The 19,668-nt window shown below is 38.2% G+C and overlaps 1 protein-coding gene and 1 long non-coding RNA gene across 3 annotated transcripts in view; one reads left to right on the forward strand and one right to left on the reverse strand.

Moving 5' to 3' along the window:
- Positions 1 to 1,201: 1,201 nt before the first annotated feature.
- Positions 1,202 to 18,683, reverse strand: LOC119791083. Its single transcript, XR_005281806.1, has 2 exons — positions 18,430 to 18,683; positions 1,202 to 1,732 (listed from the first exon to the last, which is right to left on the reverse strand). It is a non-coding gene; the product is annotated as an uncharacterized LOC119791083 (long non-coding RNA).
- The window catches only part of wnk4a (WNK lysine deficient protein kinase 4a), an 87,097-nt gene continuing 69,110 nt past the window's right edge, over positions 1,682 to 19,668 (forward strand). For both annotated transcript variants that reach the window (XM_038296934.1, XM_038296935.1), the window contains exons 1-2: positions 1,682 to 1,840; positions 1,971 to 2,632. In XM_038296934.1, the coding sequence (XP_038152862.1) occupies positions 2,003 to 2,632 (630 nt within the window). In that variant the 5' untranslated portion in view covers positions 1,682 to 1,840; positions 1,971 to 2,002. The remainder of the gene's footprint in view (positions 1,841 to 1,970; positions 2,633 to 19,668) is intronic.

The raw sequence follows: 19,668 nt of genomic DNA on the forward strand, positions 1-19,668 counted from the left end.
AATGGCGCTGATAAATAAAAGGGAAGCTGGCAGAAGGGGCTTATTTGTCATCACTTGGCCTGAAAGACTTCCAGATGGATTAACAGTGAAAGATTGTTCTATAAATGGAGTAAAAGGGGCCAACATATGCATGCCGCACCTTTCAGATTTCTATTCTGACACGTTCAATAAAGCACATGGAAAAACGATTTAGAAATAAGTAAAACTTTCTTAAATTAAATGTATTTACCCTTAATTTGAGTAGGTAAATGAGGTTGTTTGCCAATAGAATGAGTATTTTTACTCCTAAAATAAGATAATTGGATAATATGCACTTGAAATAAGAACATGCAATTGTGTTTTGTTATTTTAAATGTAAATTGTCTTGTTCCATTGGCAAAATGTCTCTTTTACCTCCTCAAACCAAGAAAAAATGCACTTATTTTAAGAAACAATGACTTAGTAAGATTTTTTTTCAGTGTGTTGGTCTTTTATGTAAATCTCAAGTCTTTCTCTTTTGTTTTAGCTTTTTTTAAAATATAAGTTTAAACTAATTAGAAGTTCAGAATATCATAATTTATTTGGTTAGGTCTGATTTGAATAATTCCTCATCTACTTTAGCCAGACCTTTGGGCTGTAAGCTTTGTATTTCCTCAGTATGTTGTAGAATATGTCGTCATGGTTAGATGTAAAAAAAAAATAGAAAATATATTGGAATCAGGAGCATTGGAAGCATTAAGAATAAAAAGGGACTATTCAAAACTTCCCTACAATCCTGTAAATGCCACAGGCGGAGCACAGCTCTGTTGTAAGACGTGCAGAGTAAATCCTTCATGATGGAGCTCTCTGTGTCTGCAGCTGCGTTGAATGACAGCATGTTGGATGGCCTGCTCACATCATGTGCTGTGAGGATGATACGGCTCCAGGGAGTCGTGTATATGTGTGTATTTCTGTGTTTGCTGATAAAACCATGCAGTGTTCTTGTTACACAGGTGGAGCCCAGTGTGGCCTTGCTGATAGTGGTTTCCTGTTACAGACAGAGGCAGCTGCTCCACCGTCCTGTAGCTCCCCCTGCAGGCAGACCTAGAATTGCTATCCTCCTTTCTATCATGGTTGCTTATCTCTCTTTCAGGCTGAGAAAAAATTAGGTCAGACTGAAAGTAAAAGAAATTCAACACTTAAATCCACCTGAACTGAATTAGAAACACAAACATCGAACGCGTTCAAAGTTAACCAAATACATTTTATTTTATGACACTTTAAGAATAAAATTAGTTTTCTGTACTGCAGTACAATGAATATTTCAACAATTATAAGACAGTTGTTAGATTTCACCTGCGCCTTTTGTAATGTTATTACCACAAATTGTTTTTTTATGTGTTTTATTTTTGAATTCTTTACAGATCAGAATAAAAAGTAAGAAGTTTAGTCTTTAATTTCTAAAATCTAAATTGTACCTGTAATTATTTCTACATCAACTAAAAACAGATAGATAGATAGAATTTTTTCCCTTTTTAAATCGTCATATTATTACATTTTCACATTATTTATTTCACAATTTCCCCCCCATAAAGCAAATAGTCGTATTTTATTGATCTTCTGTAACTTTGGAAGCAGCTGCTCCCTCCGGATGGATCTCTGCGCGTCAGAGGCTGCGGTGGGCGGAGTTGGAGCGATCAGGACGCACGGCCCACTGGAGCATTGGTGATATTGGCTGCTCCGTCCTCTCACAGGAGGTTATGTCTTCAGGTCTCTGGGAAGAGCAGAGGTTTAATTAGAGAAAAAGGAAGAGCTAACAGAGACTTCGATTATGCGTTAACTTTACGCACGAGTTTCATGGGTTACGCATTTTTACGCAAAAGTAAGTATCCTTTTAATGCATGGAGTTTATTTTTTATTTTTTTTATTAGTCGGAAATGTTGAATCTCTTCCCATATCTTGTGATTTTGCTGTTTTTTTCCAAATGTGTCTAATGTCGTTTCCACCTTTAGGCTCTAAAATTGGTAAGCCTTGAAGCGCCACAATGTCTCACGCACAGGTTGAGATCCCAGGACGCGGCTTCCCAGGCCTCTCAGTGGACATGACGGACGACTGCTTATCCCGCACGGTCCTCAGGACGCATGGCTTGAACGCGCGGAGGAACTCCTACTGCCTGCAGAAAATCACCATGGACATTGATTCCCCTCTTTACAGCAGCGCCCTCTCCAAAGCCCTGTCCTGGTCAGCGGAAAACATCCTGACGCTCGCGGAGTCCAGAGTAGAGGAGGAAAAAGCGGACGAGTCTCCAAAGCAGCTGTCTCCCGTCTCCAGCCAGGACGCAGGCACCGATGCGCCCTCGGGGGGCCAGGAGCCCAACGCCGCGGGGCCCACCGGAGGAAACTGGCCCTCGGAACGCAGAGCCAAAGCTCACGAAGCGAGCTCGGACTCTGATAACGAGCTCCAGCACCGACAGAACAAGGTGCTGTCCCGCATCACCTTTGAAACGCAGTGGGAGCAGGAGGAGAGGGAGGATGTGGAAACCAAAGCAGTGGCAACCTCACCTGATGGACGATATCTCAAATTCAACATAGAGATCGGGAGAGGTTCCTTCAAGACTGTGTATAAAGGTTTGGACACGGAAACAACAGTGGAGGTGGCATGGTGTGAGCTACAGGTAGGTGCGCCTAAAGCTCCTCATGTCAATAGTTGCATTATCTTTGTATAAAGTCAAGGATTAAGATGACATTTTGCATTGTCTGATGTATTATTTTTAGACTTTTGTGGAATTGCTGCATCTTTTGCACAAATATTGTTTAAGATTCTTTAAAAATATATATATAGCAGGCAGTGGAGGCTGGTGAAAAATATTTTTGGTGGGGCTGATATAGCCTAGTGTATGTCTCCAACTAATCCGGAATAAGAATTCAAATAAACAATTGGACAATACATACAATTTAACAGTAATGATTTAATTTACTATATAATAACAGTAACAGTGATGATTTGGGTCACTGTGACGGGGTTCTTTGGCCTCCAAGAATCCAGTCTCAGTCGGGTTACCGGTGTTGGTGATTTATTGACCTCAAAAACTCAAAACAGGGTGCAAAAGAAACTAAACATACAAGATACTCTGGGCCTCAGCCTCCCTCCGGTTACCAGCAATGTAACAAAGAAACAGAAAACAAAAATTGCAGCTTTTCTTCCCACAGCCCTCATTAAATAGTTTAAGCCCCTCACCTCAGGCTCTCTTATTTCTGATTTCTTCTCATTAATCAGTTTTGTCCATATATTACCTCCACAAACAATTGATGTACAAAAACAAATAATTTTTACAACTTAATTCTTTTACACAGATTCATTGACTTATTCAATTACACCAAACTGGGTTTGAACCCAGCAAAGACGCAGCCAGACTGAAGATGACAAGTCCCCATAGCATAAACATGTACACACCCCCACACACACACACACACACACACACGGCTAACCCCACTGAAATATTAAGTGTGCACCCTCAATACGCCAGCAGGTAACCAGGAACAGCTTGTGTGTTTTAAGTTCATGAAGCTACTGGTCTCAGCGCGAGTGTATTGGTCCTCACAAACACAGTATAACAGGAATGTGTGTGTGGCGCGCAAAGTTAGAGAGGTTGTTTTAAGCGACGAGGTGGATTCGTCACAGTCACAATAACCATGACATGAAATGTTCATATCCTACAACAGGGATATTCTTCTGGCAAACGGGTAGATAAATAAGGATCTCACCGAATTTGGTGGAAGCTGCATCTCGGTCGTTACATTCGCCATCCTTCCTCTAACTGTCTGCACCTGCGCTTGGGTTCAGAAGCCTGTTAAAGCCAGTATTTTCAGCGCCCCAAGACCATAAAGTTCCGAGACGCTGATTGGCCATTAAATTCACCTAGCAATAGTACATGATTGACAGATTCTCTGCAAATGTGGGTCAGTCTGATCAGCGCCCCCAGAACAGAGACGGTAGGAGTCTGTCTTTGGAAATCCACAAATTAATGACAGTAGATAGGGAAATAATCCGTGTAAATCCGTGTATCATTCGTTCTTTCTATTTTCAATTGCCAATCAAAAAACAAAAAATAAAAAATTGACTGGTTATTTTGTTTTTTGTTTTTTATCGTTAAACCAAAAACGAAAAAAGGATTGGTTTTTCATATTTCAATTCTAAGCTCAGATCAAGAATACGAAATGGAAAAACGGACAGCAACGCAGAATTTGATTTTAATATTTAATCGGTACAGTTTACATGACCCGGAAGTTTGGTGGAGCGTTAGCTAAAAAAACAATTGGCTTACTCCCACCACGTTCGATCAAACTGCACCAGATAAGGCAGTCGGACCTATCAGCCATGGACAGTTACGTTTTATTTCGAGGATCCAAGCGTGTGACTCTTGAGGAGGACATGACAACGGAGAAAATTTGCAGGATTTTCCAGGTATAACTTTTTTCTTGAAACTTTTCTGTGCACTGTACTTTTAACTAGCAACAACAAACAGCTTCTAGATCAACATAGTGTGTGGTTCTAGCGTCGCCATGGTAGCCACTTCATTACCCCAACTGCTGCGCAAAGAGCTATTTCCGGGTCACGTAAACTGTACCGATTAAATATTAAAAACAAATTCTGCGTTGCTGTCCGTTTTTCCATTTCGTATTCTTGATCTGAGCTTAGAATTGATATATGAAAAACCAATCCTTTTTTCGTTTTTGGTTTAACCATAAAAAACAAATAACAAAATAACCAGTCAATTTTTTATTTTTTGTTTTTTGATTGGCAATTGAAAATAGAAAGAACGAATGATACACGGATTCGTGTATCATTCGTTCTTTCTATTTTCAATTGCCAATCAAAAAATAAAAAATTGACTGGTTATTTTGTTATTTGTTTTTTATGGTTAAACCAAAAACGAAAAAAGGATTTGTTTTTCATATATCAATTCTAAGCTCAGATCAAGAATACGAAATGGAAAAACGGACAGCAACGCAGAATTTGTTTTTAATATTTAATCGGTACAGTTTACGTGACCCGGAAATAGCTCTTTGCGCAGCAGTTGGGGTAATGAAGTGGCTACCATGGCGACGCTAGAACCACACACTATGTTGATCGAGAAGCTGTTTGTTGTTGCTAGTTAAAAGTACAGTGCACAGAAAAGTTTCAAGAAAAAAGTTATACCTGGAAAATCCTGCAAATTTTCTCCGTTGTCATGTCCTCCTCAAGAGTCACACGCTTGGATCCTCGAAATAAAACCTAACTGTCCATGGCTGATAGGTCCGACTGCCTTATCTGGTGCAGTTTGATTGAACGTGGTGGGAGTAAGCCAATTGTTTTTTTAGCTAACGCTCCACCAAACTTCCGGGTCATGTAAACTGTACCGATTAAATATTAAAATCAAATTCTGCGTTGCTGTCCGTTTTTCCATTTCGTATTCTTGATCTGAGCTTAGAATTGAAATATGAAAAACCAATCCTTTTTTTGTTTTTGGTTTAACGATAAAAAACAAAAAACAAAATAACCAGTCAATTTTTTATTTTTTGTTTTTTGATTGGCAATTGAAAATAGAAAGAACGAATGATACACGGATTGGAAATGTAGTTTATATAATTTGTTTTGCTTATAGGTACACAGTCTAGTCTAGAGAGTAAAACTGACATTTGTGAGTTAATTTCTAAAAATATATTTTACGTTTCTCTCTTCTTATCAGGGAGGGCGGTGCCCCAGCGCCCCCTATGGGCCGGCCGCCACTGATAATAGCTACAAACTTTAGTGTTTTTTTACTTTGAACTGATCAACAGAAAGGAAGAAAAAGGGAAGTGAATTAGTAAATCTCTCCACTGGGAGATCAATAAAGTTAATCAATCAATGAAAGAAACATAGATTTTATAAATCAGTGAAAACCGTGCAAAGTCATCTTCTGCTGCAGTAACATCTAAAAGTTTTTGGATGTATATCTCTAAAAGTGATGCACTTCTAGAAATAAGGTTTTTATTTCCATTTTCATTCTACAAAAAAGTAAAAACTCAGTCAGATTGAATGAGTAGCATCAGTTTAGAGTCTTAGAGCAGCTTATCGATTAATTTCAAGTCTTTATGTTAATTTGAAAATTAAAAAACATGAGTATGTTTAAACTAAAGCATTAATTTTTCTGGCTGTGAGACTCGATCTCAAGTTTTGCAGCTGCATCTAACAGTTTTCTTCCAAGTTTAACCTTGGTTTAGGCTCAAACATATCTCATTAACCTTAACCTGTCACCCTACCCTTACTAGTGCATTTCATGTGTCAAAACGTTAAATATTGGTTTCATATGAGCAGAAAACTGTCAAAAATATCTTCCTTCTCGCTGTTCTTCCATTAATGTATTTTTGTGAAGTTCTTTAGTTATAGTTTCCTTGTCAACACCTGAGCTGTGGATTTCTGCAATTCTTCTTCAGAGTCACAAAAAGGCTCTTGGTTGTTTTTCTGAACTGTAGCGGAACGGTCGTATCAGGGTAGGTTTGCAGTTTTGGCATTTTCCTTCTTTTCCAATGGACTGAATAAAATAAATCCCTGTTGGATTCACCAAGTTTACACTATTACTTTAAAAGCCAACCCTGCTTGTCATCATCGTCACCCTGAGCTGTCTGAGGCCAGAAACAGAACGGCTGCATTTACTGTGTGACTAAAACCTACACCCATGGGTGACTGAGAGCAAATGGTTCTACAGAACTTCATACATTGAAATAAAATATGCATCATTTTACTTGCACTTAGCAACTATGCTGCTTTGTTTTGGTGCATCATATGCAATTCTCTTAAAGTTGACTGAATATGTAGTTAAGTGACAAAATGTACAAAGTGCAAATATTCCTACTAGACTCTTAGACTCTCCCTGTTTTACGGCTCACCCTGCTCTAATTCCTGCTCTGGTCCTAATGTGAAGCAGCTAATCTGGTGTGTGTTATTCTTTACTGACCTTGCGCTCGTTAAAGTCGAAGCATGACATGGTAACCTGGGTGATCCTGTTAACAGTCAGTTCCACTCTTTGTACCGTTATCCCCTCCTCTTCCTCTCTAATCCCATTTTATCATTATAACCCTGTCGCCTTGGTTCTGCAAGAACCACATGGGCAACATTTTATACGCAGCTCTGATGATCTGTCAGGCATTCTTTGGTTGTGAAAAATGAACCATTCGCCACGCTTCCATCTTGTTTGGTGACACTTTGTTGTGTTTTTAGGTTATTTAAGCTCCTGTAACATGCTCACAAAAAGTAGGACACAACCTGAGACGGTAGGCTGCAGTAAAAGTGTAGAGGTGTCAGAGTTTGGCATGCTGGAATCAAAACAGCCTGGGTAACAGCTGCCTCTCCTGCTTACAGGGTGAGATAGCACAATGGTGGATTTAGAGATTTAAGCCTTAACTCCACCCTTAACATTTGCCTTTGTGCATGACCTGGATCAGTGTCGACGTCTGGGAGACGTGTGATCCTCTGTTAGTACGACCACTGAGTTAACTGCATGCTTTCAGCTCTTCTTTCTCTTGTGAGAAGAGGAGCTAAAAGTTATGTTGGATTATCAAATATGCTTAGAGATTGCATGTTTATTCCGTAGAAGTTTGCTCAGGTGCAAAATATGAGAGAGGTAAATCTTTAATAAAGGTCCAAGCAGCGATTGGGAACATCCTCACCAAGATCCTACCAATTTGGAGGTGTGTTTAGGGTCATTGTCCTGTTGTAAGATGAAATTGGCTCCAATCAAGCACTGTCCACTGGGTAGGGCATGGCATTGCAAAATGGAGTGATAGCCTTTCTTATTCAGAATCCCTTTCACCCTGTACAAATCTCCCACCTTACCAGCACAAAAGCAATCCCAGACAATCACATTACCTCCACCATGCTTAACAGATGGCGTCAGGCATTCTTCCAGCATCTTTTCATTTGTTCTGCGTCTCACAAACGTTCTTCTTTGTGATCCAAACACCTCAAACTTGGATTCATCCGTCCACAACACTTTTTTCCAGTCTTCCTCTGTCCAATGTCTGTGTTCTTTTGCCCATCTTAATCTTTTTCTTTTATTGGCCAGTCTCAGATATGGCTTTTTCTTTGCCACTCTGCCCTGAAGTCGAAATAGAAACTCTAATGTACTTATCATCTTGCTCAGTTGTGCTTCGCGGCCTCCCACTTCTTTTTCTACTCTGGTTAGAGCCTGTTTGTGCTGTCCTCTGAAGGGAGTCGTACACACCGTTGTAGGAAATCTTCAATTTCTCACATGGAATAGCCTTCATTTCTAAGAACAAGAATAGACTGTCGAGTTTCAAATGAAAGTTCTCTTTTTCTGGCCATTTTGAGCGTTTAATTGACCCCACAAATGTGATGCTCCAGAAACTCAATCTGCTCAAAGGAAGGTCAGTTTTGTAGCTTCGGTAATGAGCTAAACTGTTTTCAGATGTGTGAACATGATTGCACAAGGGTTTTCCAATCATCAATTAGCCTTCTGAGCCAATGAGCAAACACATTGTACCATTAGAACACTGGAGTGATAGTTGCTGGAAATGGGCCTCTATAAACCTATGTAGATATTGCACCAAAAACCAGACATTTGCAGCTAGAATAGTCATTTACCACATTTGCAATGTATAGAGTGTTTTTCTTTAAAGTTAAGACTAGTTTAAAGTTATCTTCATTGAAAAGTACAGTGTTTTTCCGTCAAAATTAAGGACATTTCAATGTGACCCCAAACTTTTGAACGATAGTGTACCTGTAGAATCACTGTGAATTACTTTTACCTGTTCTTTTGCACTCAGTCATCTGGCTCTCCACAGGTTATGCAATATTTTGAGCACACTCCACTTTGAATCTTTCAGGAGACAAATAACTTTTGGTTCCATCTCTTCACTCGAGACATGAGGACAGTTAAGCGTCTTAATTGCCACTAATAAGCTTTTAATGTTGTGATATTAACTTCAAAGTTATGGACTTTACCTGCAGTGGCGTTTTCTTTACTCAAAACCCCACCCTGTTCTGCACCATGCGCTCGCCCGGATGCTTGAAGGGAAGCGCGAAAAGCTCTGCTGTTGGTGGCTAAACACCGTCACTCCTGTCATGTTGATAGAGCAGCAGTCAGAGATGCGTCATCACAACTCTGCAAGGAATGCCCTAAGCTCCTTTTAAATATGTCCAACAGCGATGGAGATCTAACCTACAGGAAGTTCAGATCTCTTTGGGTATTAAAGGAGATTAAAATTGAATCCACTTTGCTTGATTTTCACTTATACTGTGTTATCAATGCTTGTCATATAAAGATAATGCACGGGGATTCCTCGGTGTATTGTCAACAAAGTAACCCTGAATGCAGGTTTGTCTGGGCGGGGTCCACTAGAACTTTTCGTGCTGGCACACAATGAGTAAACAAAACATTTAGATTCTTCCGTGACGTTCAACCCACAACTGGGCCAGAGCACTATGTCAGATTCAGCTTCTGTCACTGCTAATAATGCACAGCAAAACCTTTCAATTACAATATAACTGTAACCAGAAGGAAGGGCTCCCTGTTCTTTATTTAGCAGCATTCACACCCAATAAAACCTTATCCAGTCAATAAACAGAGGCAAATAAAACCCAACTGCTTTCTTTTATGTTGAGTTAGAGTTGGTTATACCTTTGGTTTATATAGCGTATAACCCATAGAATCTTGGTTTTTACCTTGCCTTTTAATATCAGTAATATGACCGAAGGGCATGCAGAAATATCATTAACGTTTGAAATTTGTGTCACAACTAGCTTCAGTCTTAGCAGCATTATTTTATGTGACAAACCAAAAGCCTTGTTGCAGCATGATGCTGCCAGCACCATGCTTTACCATACAGATGTCATGAATTCCGATCTTGCCTTCCACATGTTCATTGGGTCTTTAATGCTTATGTGAAACTAAAAACTGTATTTTAGTGGTTTTCCTTTCCAATGACTTTCTTCTTGACACTTTTCTATCTACTCCTGCTTTATGCTTCTTCCTAACCTGCTGTTCCTTTGCCTTTGTTGCTGTTTGTTCACTGATGATCTCTCTTAAGCCTCTGAAGCCTTCATAAAACAGTGAGATTAAATTACACCCATGTGAACTTTTGTTTTTCAATCACTTGACCTCAAATAGGTTCAAATATGTTTTGTTTTTTCCCTAAGGGTATCAATGTAAATGGGGCTAAACACATACTCACACCGCAAAGTTTTGCATGTATGATTCATTCTCAAGCCTCCTTCTTACTACTTTTTGTTGGTCTGTCTCATGAAGTCCTACAAAAAGTTTAGAATTTTAATGGGAAAAATGTCTTTTATATCTAAAGAGAATGTCTGAAATACATTCATTTATCAACATATTTATTCTAAACGGGATTAACTCTGGTAAAGGGGTCTTTGGAAAACCTGTATCAAAGATGACACAGTCGGCTTTAGTGGGTTTAGATAATTGCAATGTTTTCTTGGAAATGTATCTGCAGTCAATTTCAAACATACAGCCATTTTTTTTATCTTTCACAAACCTCACTTTGGTGAATAGCTCGTCTATTTAAAGTCGCTGGGAAGTCATATTTAACTGTCAAATCATTCTGGCTTAAACATGTATATAAATGTATTCTTTATCAGACAATATTGTTCCAAAAGTTAAAAAATTTCTGTTTGAAAAAATCCTGTCTTAAAATCTGTGTTTTTTGTTATCTTATGCAGGCCAGTTAGTTCTACGTCAGCTTGTTCACCTAAATTCGATCAATCATATATCAACGGTCATCTGTCAATCAAATTCTTTCGGTTATAGCATCTTGATTCATATGTCGCAGCTAATATACGCAACGGTTGAAATAAGAAATTAGAATAATTTCCTTTCCCATTGAGTTCCGTCCCAGTGTTCACGGGGATGGACGTCTGTGTCTTCGGCAGGCGTAGAGCTAACAGAACTGGCAGCGTTGCGAGGCAAGGGCTCAAACATGTACGGCTGGAAGCCTTCTACACCAAACCAAGCTTCTGCCGCCCTGGCGTCCTCTTCCACAACATCTTCGTCCCCGCTTTCCTCCTCTAAATAAAAAATGGATGACGGAGGAGACTCATCCACGACCTCCGACACTAAACTCTCCTCCTCTTGCATGTTTCCTCTGTCCATAGCGTTCCTTGACTGTGTCGTTTCTAAGGCACCAATTTAGTTCTACTTGGTCCCAATGGAATAACCTGACTCCGCCAGATGGATTTGCTCCGCATATCAATCTGGAAACCTTCCATTGAAGTAATTTTGGGAAGGGGCGAAAATACTGGTTAGCTGATTGGCCTATGTTGGTGATAGACGGGCCAAATAAACCAATCAGATCAACGAAGCATATGACATACTAACAGCCAGGCTACTCTTGCCGAAACCAGTCGGGAGAAGAGCAAAAACATCTTTTCCTCTGAGAAAAGCCTCCAGATCAGTGTTTTGCTCTTCTTTCAGTGAAGAAATACTCTGTAATTCCGATAAAACTTGCTCGATAGCCATGCTAACGCTAGTTTCATCGGCTGAAGCCGCCATGTTCTTTAGACTGAACTGTCGCACTTCTCGTTGCGTCCCACCTCAACCCGCCTCACAACCAACGCTGATTGGACGTTCGTTTGGTGAACGGCTCCAAATTTTCTTTATCGGAGATTCTCCAGACTGATTAGCGAGTGAAATCTTGAAAGCTTGCGAGATCAGGATGGTCTCATGAGGCTACCAATGGAATTTCCCATTGGGAACCTACTAGCACTAAGTTGCTAACTGGTTAGCAAGATGCTTCCGACAAACCGGCCCCAATCAAATTTGCTCGCGAACCTTCCGCCACAACAATCCCGCACCCTTGGTAAACAACCAATGAAATTCACTTTATTCACTCGTGTAAAGTCGTGCACCACTTGGGAGAATTCGGAAATGCAACAGCCATTTCCGTACGACTTTAAAGGATGATTTATTGACTCTTTTTAGTCCTCTCTACATTCTTCTGTGTTGGATGGTGTATACACATTGGTGAAATGTTTTAGGGTTAAACAAATTGAAGTAATTTAGAAATGTTTAACTATAAGGTAATTCAAATCCTCAGAGCTCTACCATGTAATTGTATTTTTAGTCTGGTGTAAAAACAAGGGAAGCTCCCAGCAACCACCGCTATCAACCACCATCTATAAATGACTTCAACGTCACAAAGGAAAGGTAGGGTGAGCTTTCAAAGGAAATGCAGAAGTGATTTAAAATTAACAAGGTTTTTATTTCTCCCTCCTTTTCTTTTACTTTTCCACATACGCTCATGCTATTAATGTAAAAACCCACCGGTTTGCAACTTTAACGTTTACTCAATGAACCGGCTGAAGGTCCTTATATGAAATACTTATTATTAGTGATACCATTCAGTTGAAGTAAGCTACTGAGTAACAAACTGCAAGGAAGGAGAGCATTCAGGCATGCATCCTTGTTGGTGAGCCTCTTTAAAAGGCATCGGTTGAACAATATCTGTTCTCTTTCAAGGCTAGCAGCTTCCATAGTGCTCCTCTACCTTTCACCAGTCACTTGTGTCCTCTTATGTTTCACTTTTAAGCTCCAACTCACATTCTTTAGTCTGGCTCCATCTTATCAGGCTTCACCACAGCCACATGAATGATCAACTGCGTAAGAGACCTGATTGATGATTATTGAAATTATTTATTGTGGGGGGAAAAATTGCTTCCCTAATGCTCAACTTCTGCTAAAGTACATAAATTAATGATATGGGAGGCGTTTTAAAGAAAATATAAAATAGGAAATGATGTATGTAGTAATGGCTGGGTAATTTATTTATATAACATAAAAAAACAACTTTCAGCTAATATTCTGCAGAGATGCATTACCTTCTTAACCATTTAAAGCCCGATCCAAGAATTAAAACAAAACAGAAATTACCTTTTTTTTGGTTTGAAGTCCTTATTTGGCCTTTTAACAAAATATGTAAAAAGAAAAAAACAGAAATACATTTTTGATATTAATAATTTATTACTATGCGATTAGTCAAGATTATTTTTTGTGTAGTCTTCTGCCCTCTGTTATCAGGTATATCTGATTGTGTACAATAGGATTTTGAGCAAAGTTTTTACCATTAAATTATGCAAAAGGTGTCAGACGCAAAACATTTCAGAAACCGTTTGTATCAAATATGATACATTTGGCATTACAGGGTTAATGTTTTTACTAAATAGAACTGAGATCTGTTTTTACTTGCAGATTCTGTAAACCTCCGATCTGCTGATAACCCTTTCTCTCCAACTATGATTGCTCTTTTACAACTAGGGAAAAGGTGCGTTAACTAAGTATTATTTTTAATATATTTGATATATTTTCGTCATCGTCCTGGTTGAAGAAATTAACACTGACTAGTGAAAGGATCAATCGCTTCAACCCAATATTCAGTGCAATACCTAAGTGGATCCTTTACTGATCCTGGATTGTATTTTAACTGATGCAGTGTTCAATGAAAGAGGGAATGTCACTGCTTAAAAGGATGAAATGGTAGCAGCTCTATTAAGTTTGGTTTCCTGTTATGTCCTAAAGTAAATCCCTGAATGAACAGCTGAGATTTCCCCACTGAAAAAGAAAAAAAATCTAGTGCATTTCCGGAATCTTCTAGCAGTTTGTGCTTCCTCTGGCATCCTGTTAATACCTCTCTGATTGGAAACGGCTTGTATTGATTCTTCCATCCTACGCACCGATAAGGGCTGCTATCAGCACGACCTATTGGCCCCTATGAGCAATGCGGTAACTCTCTCCTTAAATATTTTAGTGGAAGACATACATTAGTAGAAAAGTTGAAATGAAACAAACTTTCTCATGTTATGAACAAATATAAGACGAGAAAAAGCTACAGATTAAATCAAACCTTAAACAAGGGCATTGAAAATAAATAAAGTTAAGCAGATACTATCTAGGGTTGAGTGAACTAGGATTGCTTTCAATAAGCAATGCACTCACTAATAAAAAAAAAAAAGCTAAAATCTGTTTTCCTGTTAGTTGATTAAACATGTAGATTTCATAGCTTTTGGCCTCGTTTTTCAATGAAAAGCAATGTAATGGAAAGTATATTTAAAAGCAGTGGAATAAAGGATGTTCAGCACATAGAAGGAAAGAAGGCTGTGGTGGAACAGTATTTATTTTGGCCGTGATGCTTTTATAGAGCTGCAGCCATCTATGAAGCTGTTCAATGAATGTGTATAAACCTCAAATATTGAAAGTGTACAAGCTTCATAAAACCGAGGCTATTTCAAGCTGCTTTGCAGTTTCTACACAGATTTATGATCATAAACCATAATATCTAAATCAAGCCATTGTTTAATGTTTCTCGTGAATTTGCCAGGGTTTTAAAGCACTTGCTGGGCTGTGTAGCGTTTATCTGACAGTGGCCAGTGTTCGCTAGCAGGCGTCCTATCAGCCAGACTGCAGCCAACATCAACACCGCCTTTCCTTCTAGGGCCCACAGAGTGGCTAGTTTGACTTTATCAGAGCCAAAGCTTGCTCTCTTAGGAGCCAGTTTAGAGGGCTCGCTATGATGGCCTACATTTGCACTTGGCAGCGCGTCGATTCGTCATGTAGGCTGTTTGTTTGGATTACAACTTCTACAGTTGGTCTTAGAAAGCAGGCTGCATCGGATCACCTATAAAACTTGTACCGTACTCAATGTGTGCTCGCTGCAAGATACAACCTGTCTATCATTTGGAATATACTTGATAAGACTGTCTCATTGGCCAGCATAGATAGTGTGTCAATGTCTGGCTTTGGCTGGATATAGTGAAGGAACCAGCACAGGCAGCTTGGTGACTTTTGTTTAGTTTGTCCTGAAGGTGTTTTGAGTGTTTCTAATGACGACTGGAAGCGTTGTGTGGGCGTGGGTTTATGCCACCACCCTATAATATGTGCTTTACTGTAGCTCACAGCTAAGCAGGTAGTTTGTGCTTCGCAGGGGGATTTTTTTCTATATAAAAGACTGTGAGGGAAAAGCTGTTTTTTTACTTTGTTGATGTAATACATTGTTAGGAATGTACAGGATGGTCCAAGAGATAAAAAAATGTAAGCATTCAGATTTAATTTTGATATTTTAAAGCAAATTTTAAGCACTTTCCTCTAGTTTGTTTCAGTTTTTTTCCAAAGATTTTTTCTTTGTTTGTTTAATCTTCTTAAGCTAAATTTTTTATAAAACCCAAAAAAAAATTTAAGCGTCTTTCATATGGTCCCTGTTTCCTAAAGGTTAAACTCTCAGATTTTAACATCTGAAACAATTTTAGATTATTTTCTCACAACATCTCGATTGAAAGTCGTGAAAAAAGCGAAGAGCGTCCTGTGAAAGCCTTCAGAAAGGCTTGAAATCCACACAGCGAAACATGGCGGTGGCTGCATCATGATGAGGGGAATTCTTTCTCCAGGAGATGAGGGAAGTTAACATTGTTTTATAAATGCATGAAGCTAAAATGGGAAGAAAACCTGCTAGAGGCTGTAACAGATTTAAACCTCAGTGAAAGCTTAAATCTTCCTGCAGAGCAATCATCCTCCGATCCGAAGCCTCAAAAATTGATGCTCAGGTTCTCTGTTCATGCAATCTTGTGCCGTTTCACTCTCCAGACGTGAAATTGCACCTGACATTGCCTCAGGGGAACAAATAAATACAAATAACTCTAAAAGTCATCCTCCTTTTCTCTTCCACTTAACTCTTTGGGATTCTCGTGTGATAAAAGTAACCAAGTGTAAGAGGTATGAACTCTGCTGTATGGTGAAAATGGAAGATGACCTATACGGTGATGTCTGAGTAAAAATGTCGTAACATTAAATCTGAATGCATAGTTTTGCTGCAAGCCAAACCTCCAGGTTGTTTTTCTGGAGCTCTTCTACGTTTCCGTGCAACAAAGGTCTTTCCTGCCAATGAATCTGAGTCGCTGCTTTTACTGAGTTACCTCAGTCCATCAGTGTTACATGCAAAAGATTTCCGTAAGCTGCCCCGATATTTGTTTAGAGGTTTCCACCACCTGCTTTGCTTCAAAGTTATCCTTTTGGATCCTTTTAAAATTGCATCTGGATCCATGTCCCTCTCTCTAATCGCACCAGATTTATTTTAGAAGAGGTGCATATGTTTTTCTCTTGGTATAACATCTAGCTTTCATACATATATGTTTAGTCAAACTTAGATTAACTTTTGTAGTCATTTCCTAAGGTGCATAGAAAAACTGTTCTTTATAAGGAGCATCCCTAACACACTTAGAGATCTTCTTCTTGGTGCAATAACAGAAGGTTAATTGCATGTCACCCTGAGGGAGATGACACTTGAAAAATGTTAGCATACCTAATTTAAGGCTTTGCATGTGTGTATCACCTGGTTAGCTCAGGAACACTCATACAGTATAACTTGCAAGTCATATAACCAAACATAGAAGATAAGAAAAAGGAAATTGAAGCAGCCTTTCTTTATTTTTTTCCCTTCAATGTTGATAAACAATTGCAACCCCCCAATATTATGTTTTTTGTTCCATTTTTCTGTTATTGCAGAATGTTCCAGATTTTGCTGCTAGGTATTGCAGTTGAAATGCATTCATATTCTGTTTTTTTTTTCTTTTTTGTTAAGTTTCTGTGTAATCTGGAAAGGTTTAGGTGTTGATTTAAATATGTTCCAGACTCAGAATAGTGAGGATAAATCTGCAATGTTCTCCAAACTTTACTCTCTTTCCTACTGATCTGTAGTCCAGCTGCCTGTCTTTCTGTCTGTCTGTTTCTCTGTTTAATCACTCAACCGTTCCTCCATCTTTTTGACTGCTCATCTCCGATCTGACTCACTTTCCATTAAGAATTTCTTCCTTTAATCAATTTTTTACTTCTGCAATTAGTTTTTAAAGTACTGTTTAGTATAAATGTAGTTTAACTTTTAGTTTTGTTCTTTAACTTGGAATTTTTTCTGCACCCTTTTTTTGGTCATAAACAAATTTTTACATCAGAGAGTCTCTTCCTTCTGCTTTTAAACAACTTGATATGACTGTAACTTTTTAAATATTTTCTTTTACAGTTTTTGCTTTCCTTTCTGTTTTTAGTATCTTTGTTGATGTCATTCCATGCACTACCTGAATAACGTGCTTTAGTCTTTTTGTAATTAAGTATGTCGTCACTACAGTGCAAGTCGATACCAATTCAGGACTAGTTAAATTCTTGTAGTACCTCCTTTCAGGTGGATTTATTGTTCAGAAAAAAAAAAAAAGTTATATTATTGAATTGAATTTGATTGATCATTGCTTGACAATGTTACACAAGGTCCTCTCACCCTTTTAAGCAGGGCTTGACTTGAGCTGTTTTTCTCAAAAGCCACCGTGGCTAGTGGTTTTAAAAGTTACTAGCCACAAAGCATTTTACTAGCCATAGTTTTGTTGCTGGGAAATTATATCTATGATATATATATGATTAAAGATAACTATGTTGTGCTTCATTTAGAAATATAAATTACAGTTGAAGTAGAAGATTCATAAAAAAAAAAAAAAATACTAAACTAGAACAGAATTAAGCAAATGTAAGATGCTTTACTAAGAAGAAAACAGCTTCTGGGATTATTACCTATTAAAATATCTATAGGAAGAGAGAACGGAAAAACAGTTTAAGCAAGTATGAGTTTTATAGTTTACTGCTCTCATTCCAAAAAAATTAATGGAATTTTATCCCCTAAAAATGACGGAAGATGAACAGAAATGATTTGCGTTTTGTTAAAATGTACTTTTTTTGGTTAGAGTTATTTTAAAATCAGAAATCTCTTACATTTCAATACATTTTGTTGCTATTTCATACTTAAATCATCCAAAAAAGATATAAAAAGGTGTTCTTTTAGGTGTAAGTAGATAGGAAATCACATAAAAAAAGAAATTGGAGGACAGTTTTATCTTTTTCAAGTCTCAGGAGGAAAACGTTAAACTTTACATCTGATTGCAATGAGTATAATTTTGCTATAGAGCTTTGGAAAAACTGTATTTTTCCTCAGTGGCTTGAACTGTGTTGCTGTGCAGCCAATAGTTTGGTGAAAACCTGTGGTCACACTGCAGCCCAGCTTCCTAAACAGATCAAAAGACCTCCAGCTTTATTACCTGTCCAGGCTCTGAAGGAGAAAATCCTTCAACCTGGGGTTACTTCTGGTCATTTCTGAAGCGACCGTGTGCGTTGAGGTGTGCAGGATGGAGGTGTTTGGCAAAGTAAATGTAACATGTAACACCCAGGATATACAATAAAAGGTTCCCTTCAGTACTTATCAGTAAACACTCATGTTTTCTCTGTCAACAGAAAAACCGTAAATACGCCTGTTTTGGTTCACTTTTCATTTTACACTAATGGGTTTCTAAACTCGTTGCTCACTTTCGCTGCTTAAAAATAATCCACCAGTGAGAGTCTGTATTGAACACTGTTGGCCATAGAGTCCTGAATTCATAAATCTTTCATGCTGTTACCTTCCTGTGACTCGAACACCATCGCCTCGTAAACTATATCCGGTCCTGCTTGCTGTTGGCACTTGATAGCACATCCTTGTTTGTCAGTGTAACACTAGGCTCCTTCCACCTCCTGGAGTCGTGGTTGAAGTGCACTGCAGATAAAGTATTTACCAGACTTCAGTTTCCTACAAGAAAACAAAATAAAACTCTTACAGTGCTTATTTAATATAATTACAATCATCCTTTGATTTTTTTATTGCCTCAAACCAATAAAAAAGTAATATTACCGAAGACTAAGATGAAAGCTTCCTCACTACTTACTGGTTGCAGAGCCTGGGGCCAAAACAACTTTAAGGCTTTACTCTGATGCTCTCATGGTCTGATCTAAGTCAAATGGCAGCTTTCTATAAAGCTTTATATAATCCTCCTCTTGAGGAAACAAAAAACAGATCAGTGTTGAGTAAGAAATGGATCACATTAAGTCATTATTAGTTTTACTGATATTTACTGACCAAACATCAGCCTTTGATAAAGAATAATTTGAAGAAATGTTCTATAAGAAAGAGACGGCTCATATTTTTGGAAGATCTGCAAACAATACCCATGTTGATTAATGTTTTGATTTTTTATTTGCTAATTTTGGTTTCTGCGAAGTACATGTTTCCTTGCTAAACCTGCCATAAAGGACCAAGTAAATAAGTTTTAGTTTATTACCATTTTTGCAGTTTAAATTTACAGCGTCATAAAGATGGATTTTTCGCCATGACGTATTTGCGTCTGTTTTTTGTTTGCATATTTTTATTTTTGTTTTTCATCTTTTTTTATGGCACTCTTGGTTGCAGATAATCACAAAAATTTAGTAAATAAAACAAAAAAATAAGTTTTAAATAATAAAACAAGGAGTCAAATGTGACTAACCACATTTTTTTTTAGGGATGCACGATATAATCGGCCCCCTATCGGTATCGGCCTGTATCGGCCTTAAAACTGAATATCGGACATCGGCCACCCCACCGATATTTAACCCGATATTTGATCAGCTTCTGAGTTTCTAAAGTCTAAAAAAAAAATAAAATACTACTTCTTCTTCCTCAAAAACTTCTTTTTAACAGACTTAAAAACTTCTAAAGACGAGGGAAAAACTATTGATACAATAAAATATCACAATATCTTCATATGCTGATATATTGCCATTTAAAAACACCATATCAATCTCTTTTACTAATGAAATATTGCTATATGTCATCGTTATGCTAC

This window comes from Cyprinodon tularosa, unplaced genomic scaffold, assembly GCF_016077235.1.
Source record: "Cyprinodon tularosa strain WSP-4 unplaced genomic scaffold, ASM1607723v1 ctg38, whole genome shotgun sequence".
Taxonomy (NCBI): Eukaryota; Metazoa; Chordata; class Actinopteri; order Cyprinodontiformes; family Cyprinodontidae; genus Cyprinodon; species Cyprinodon tularosa.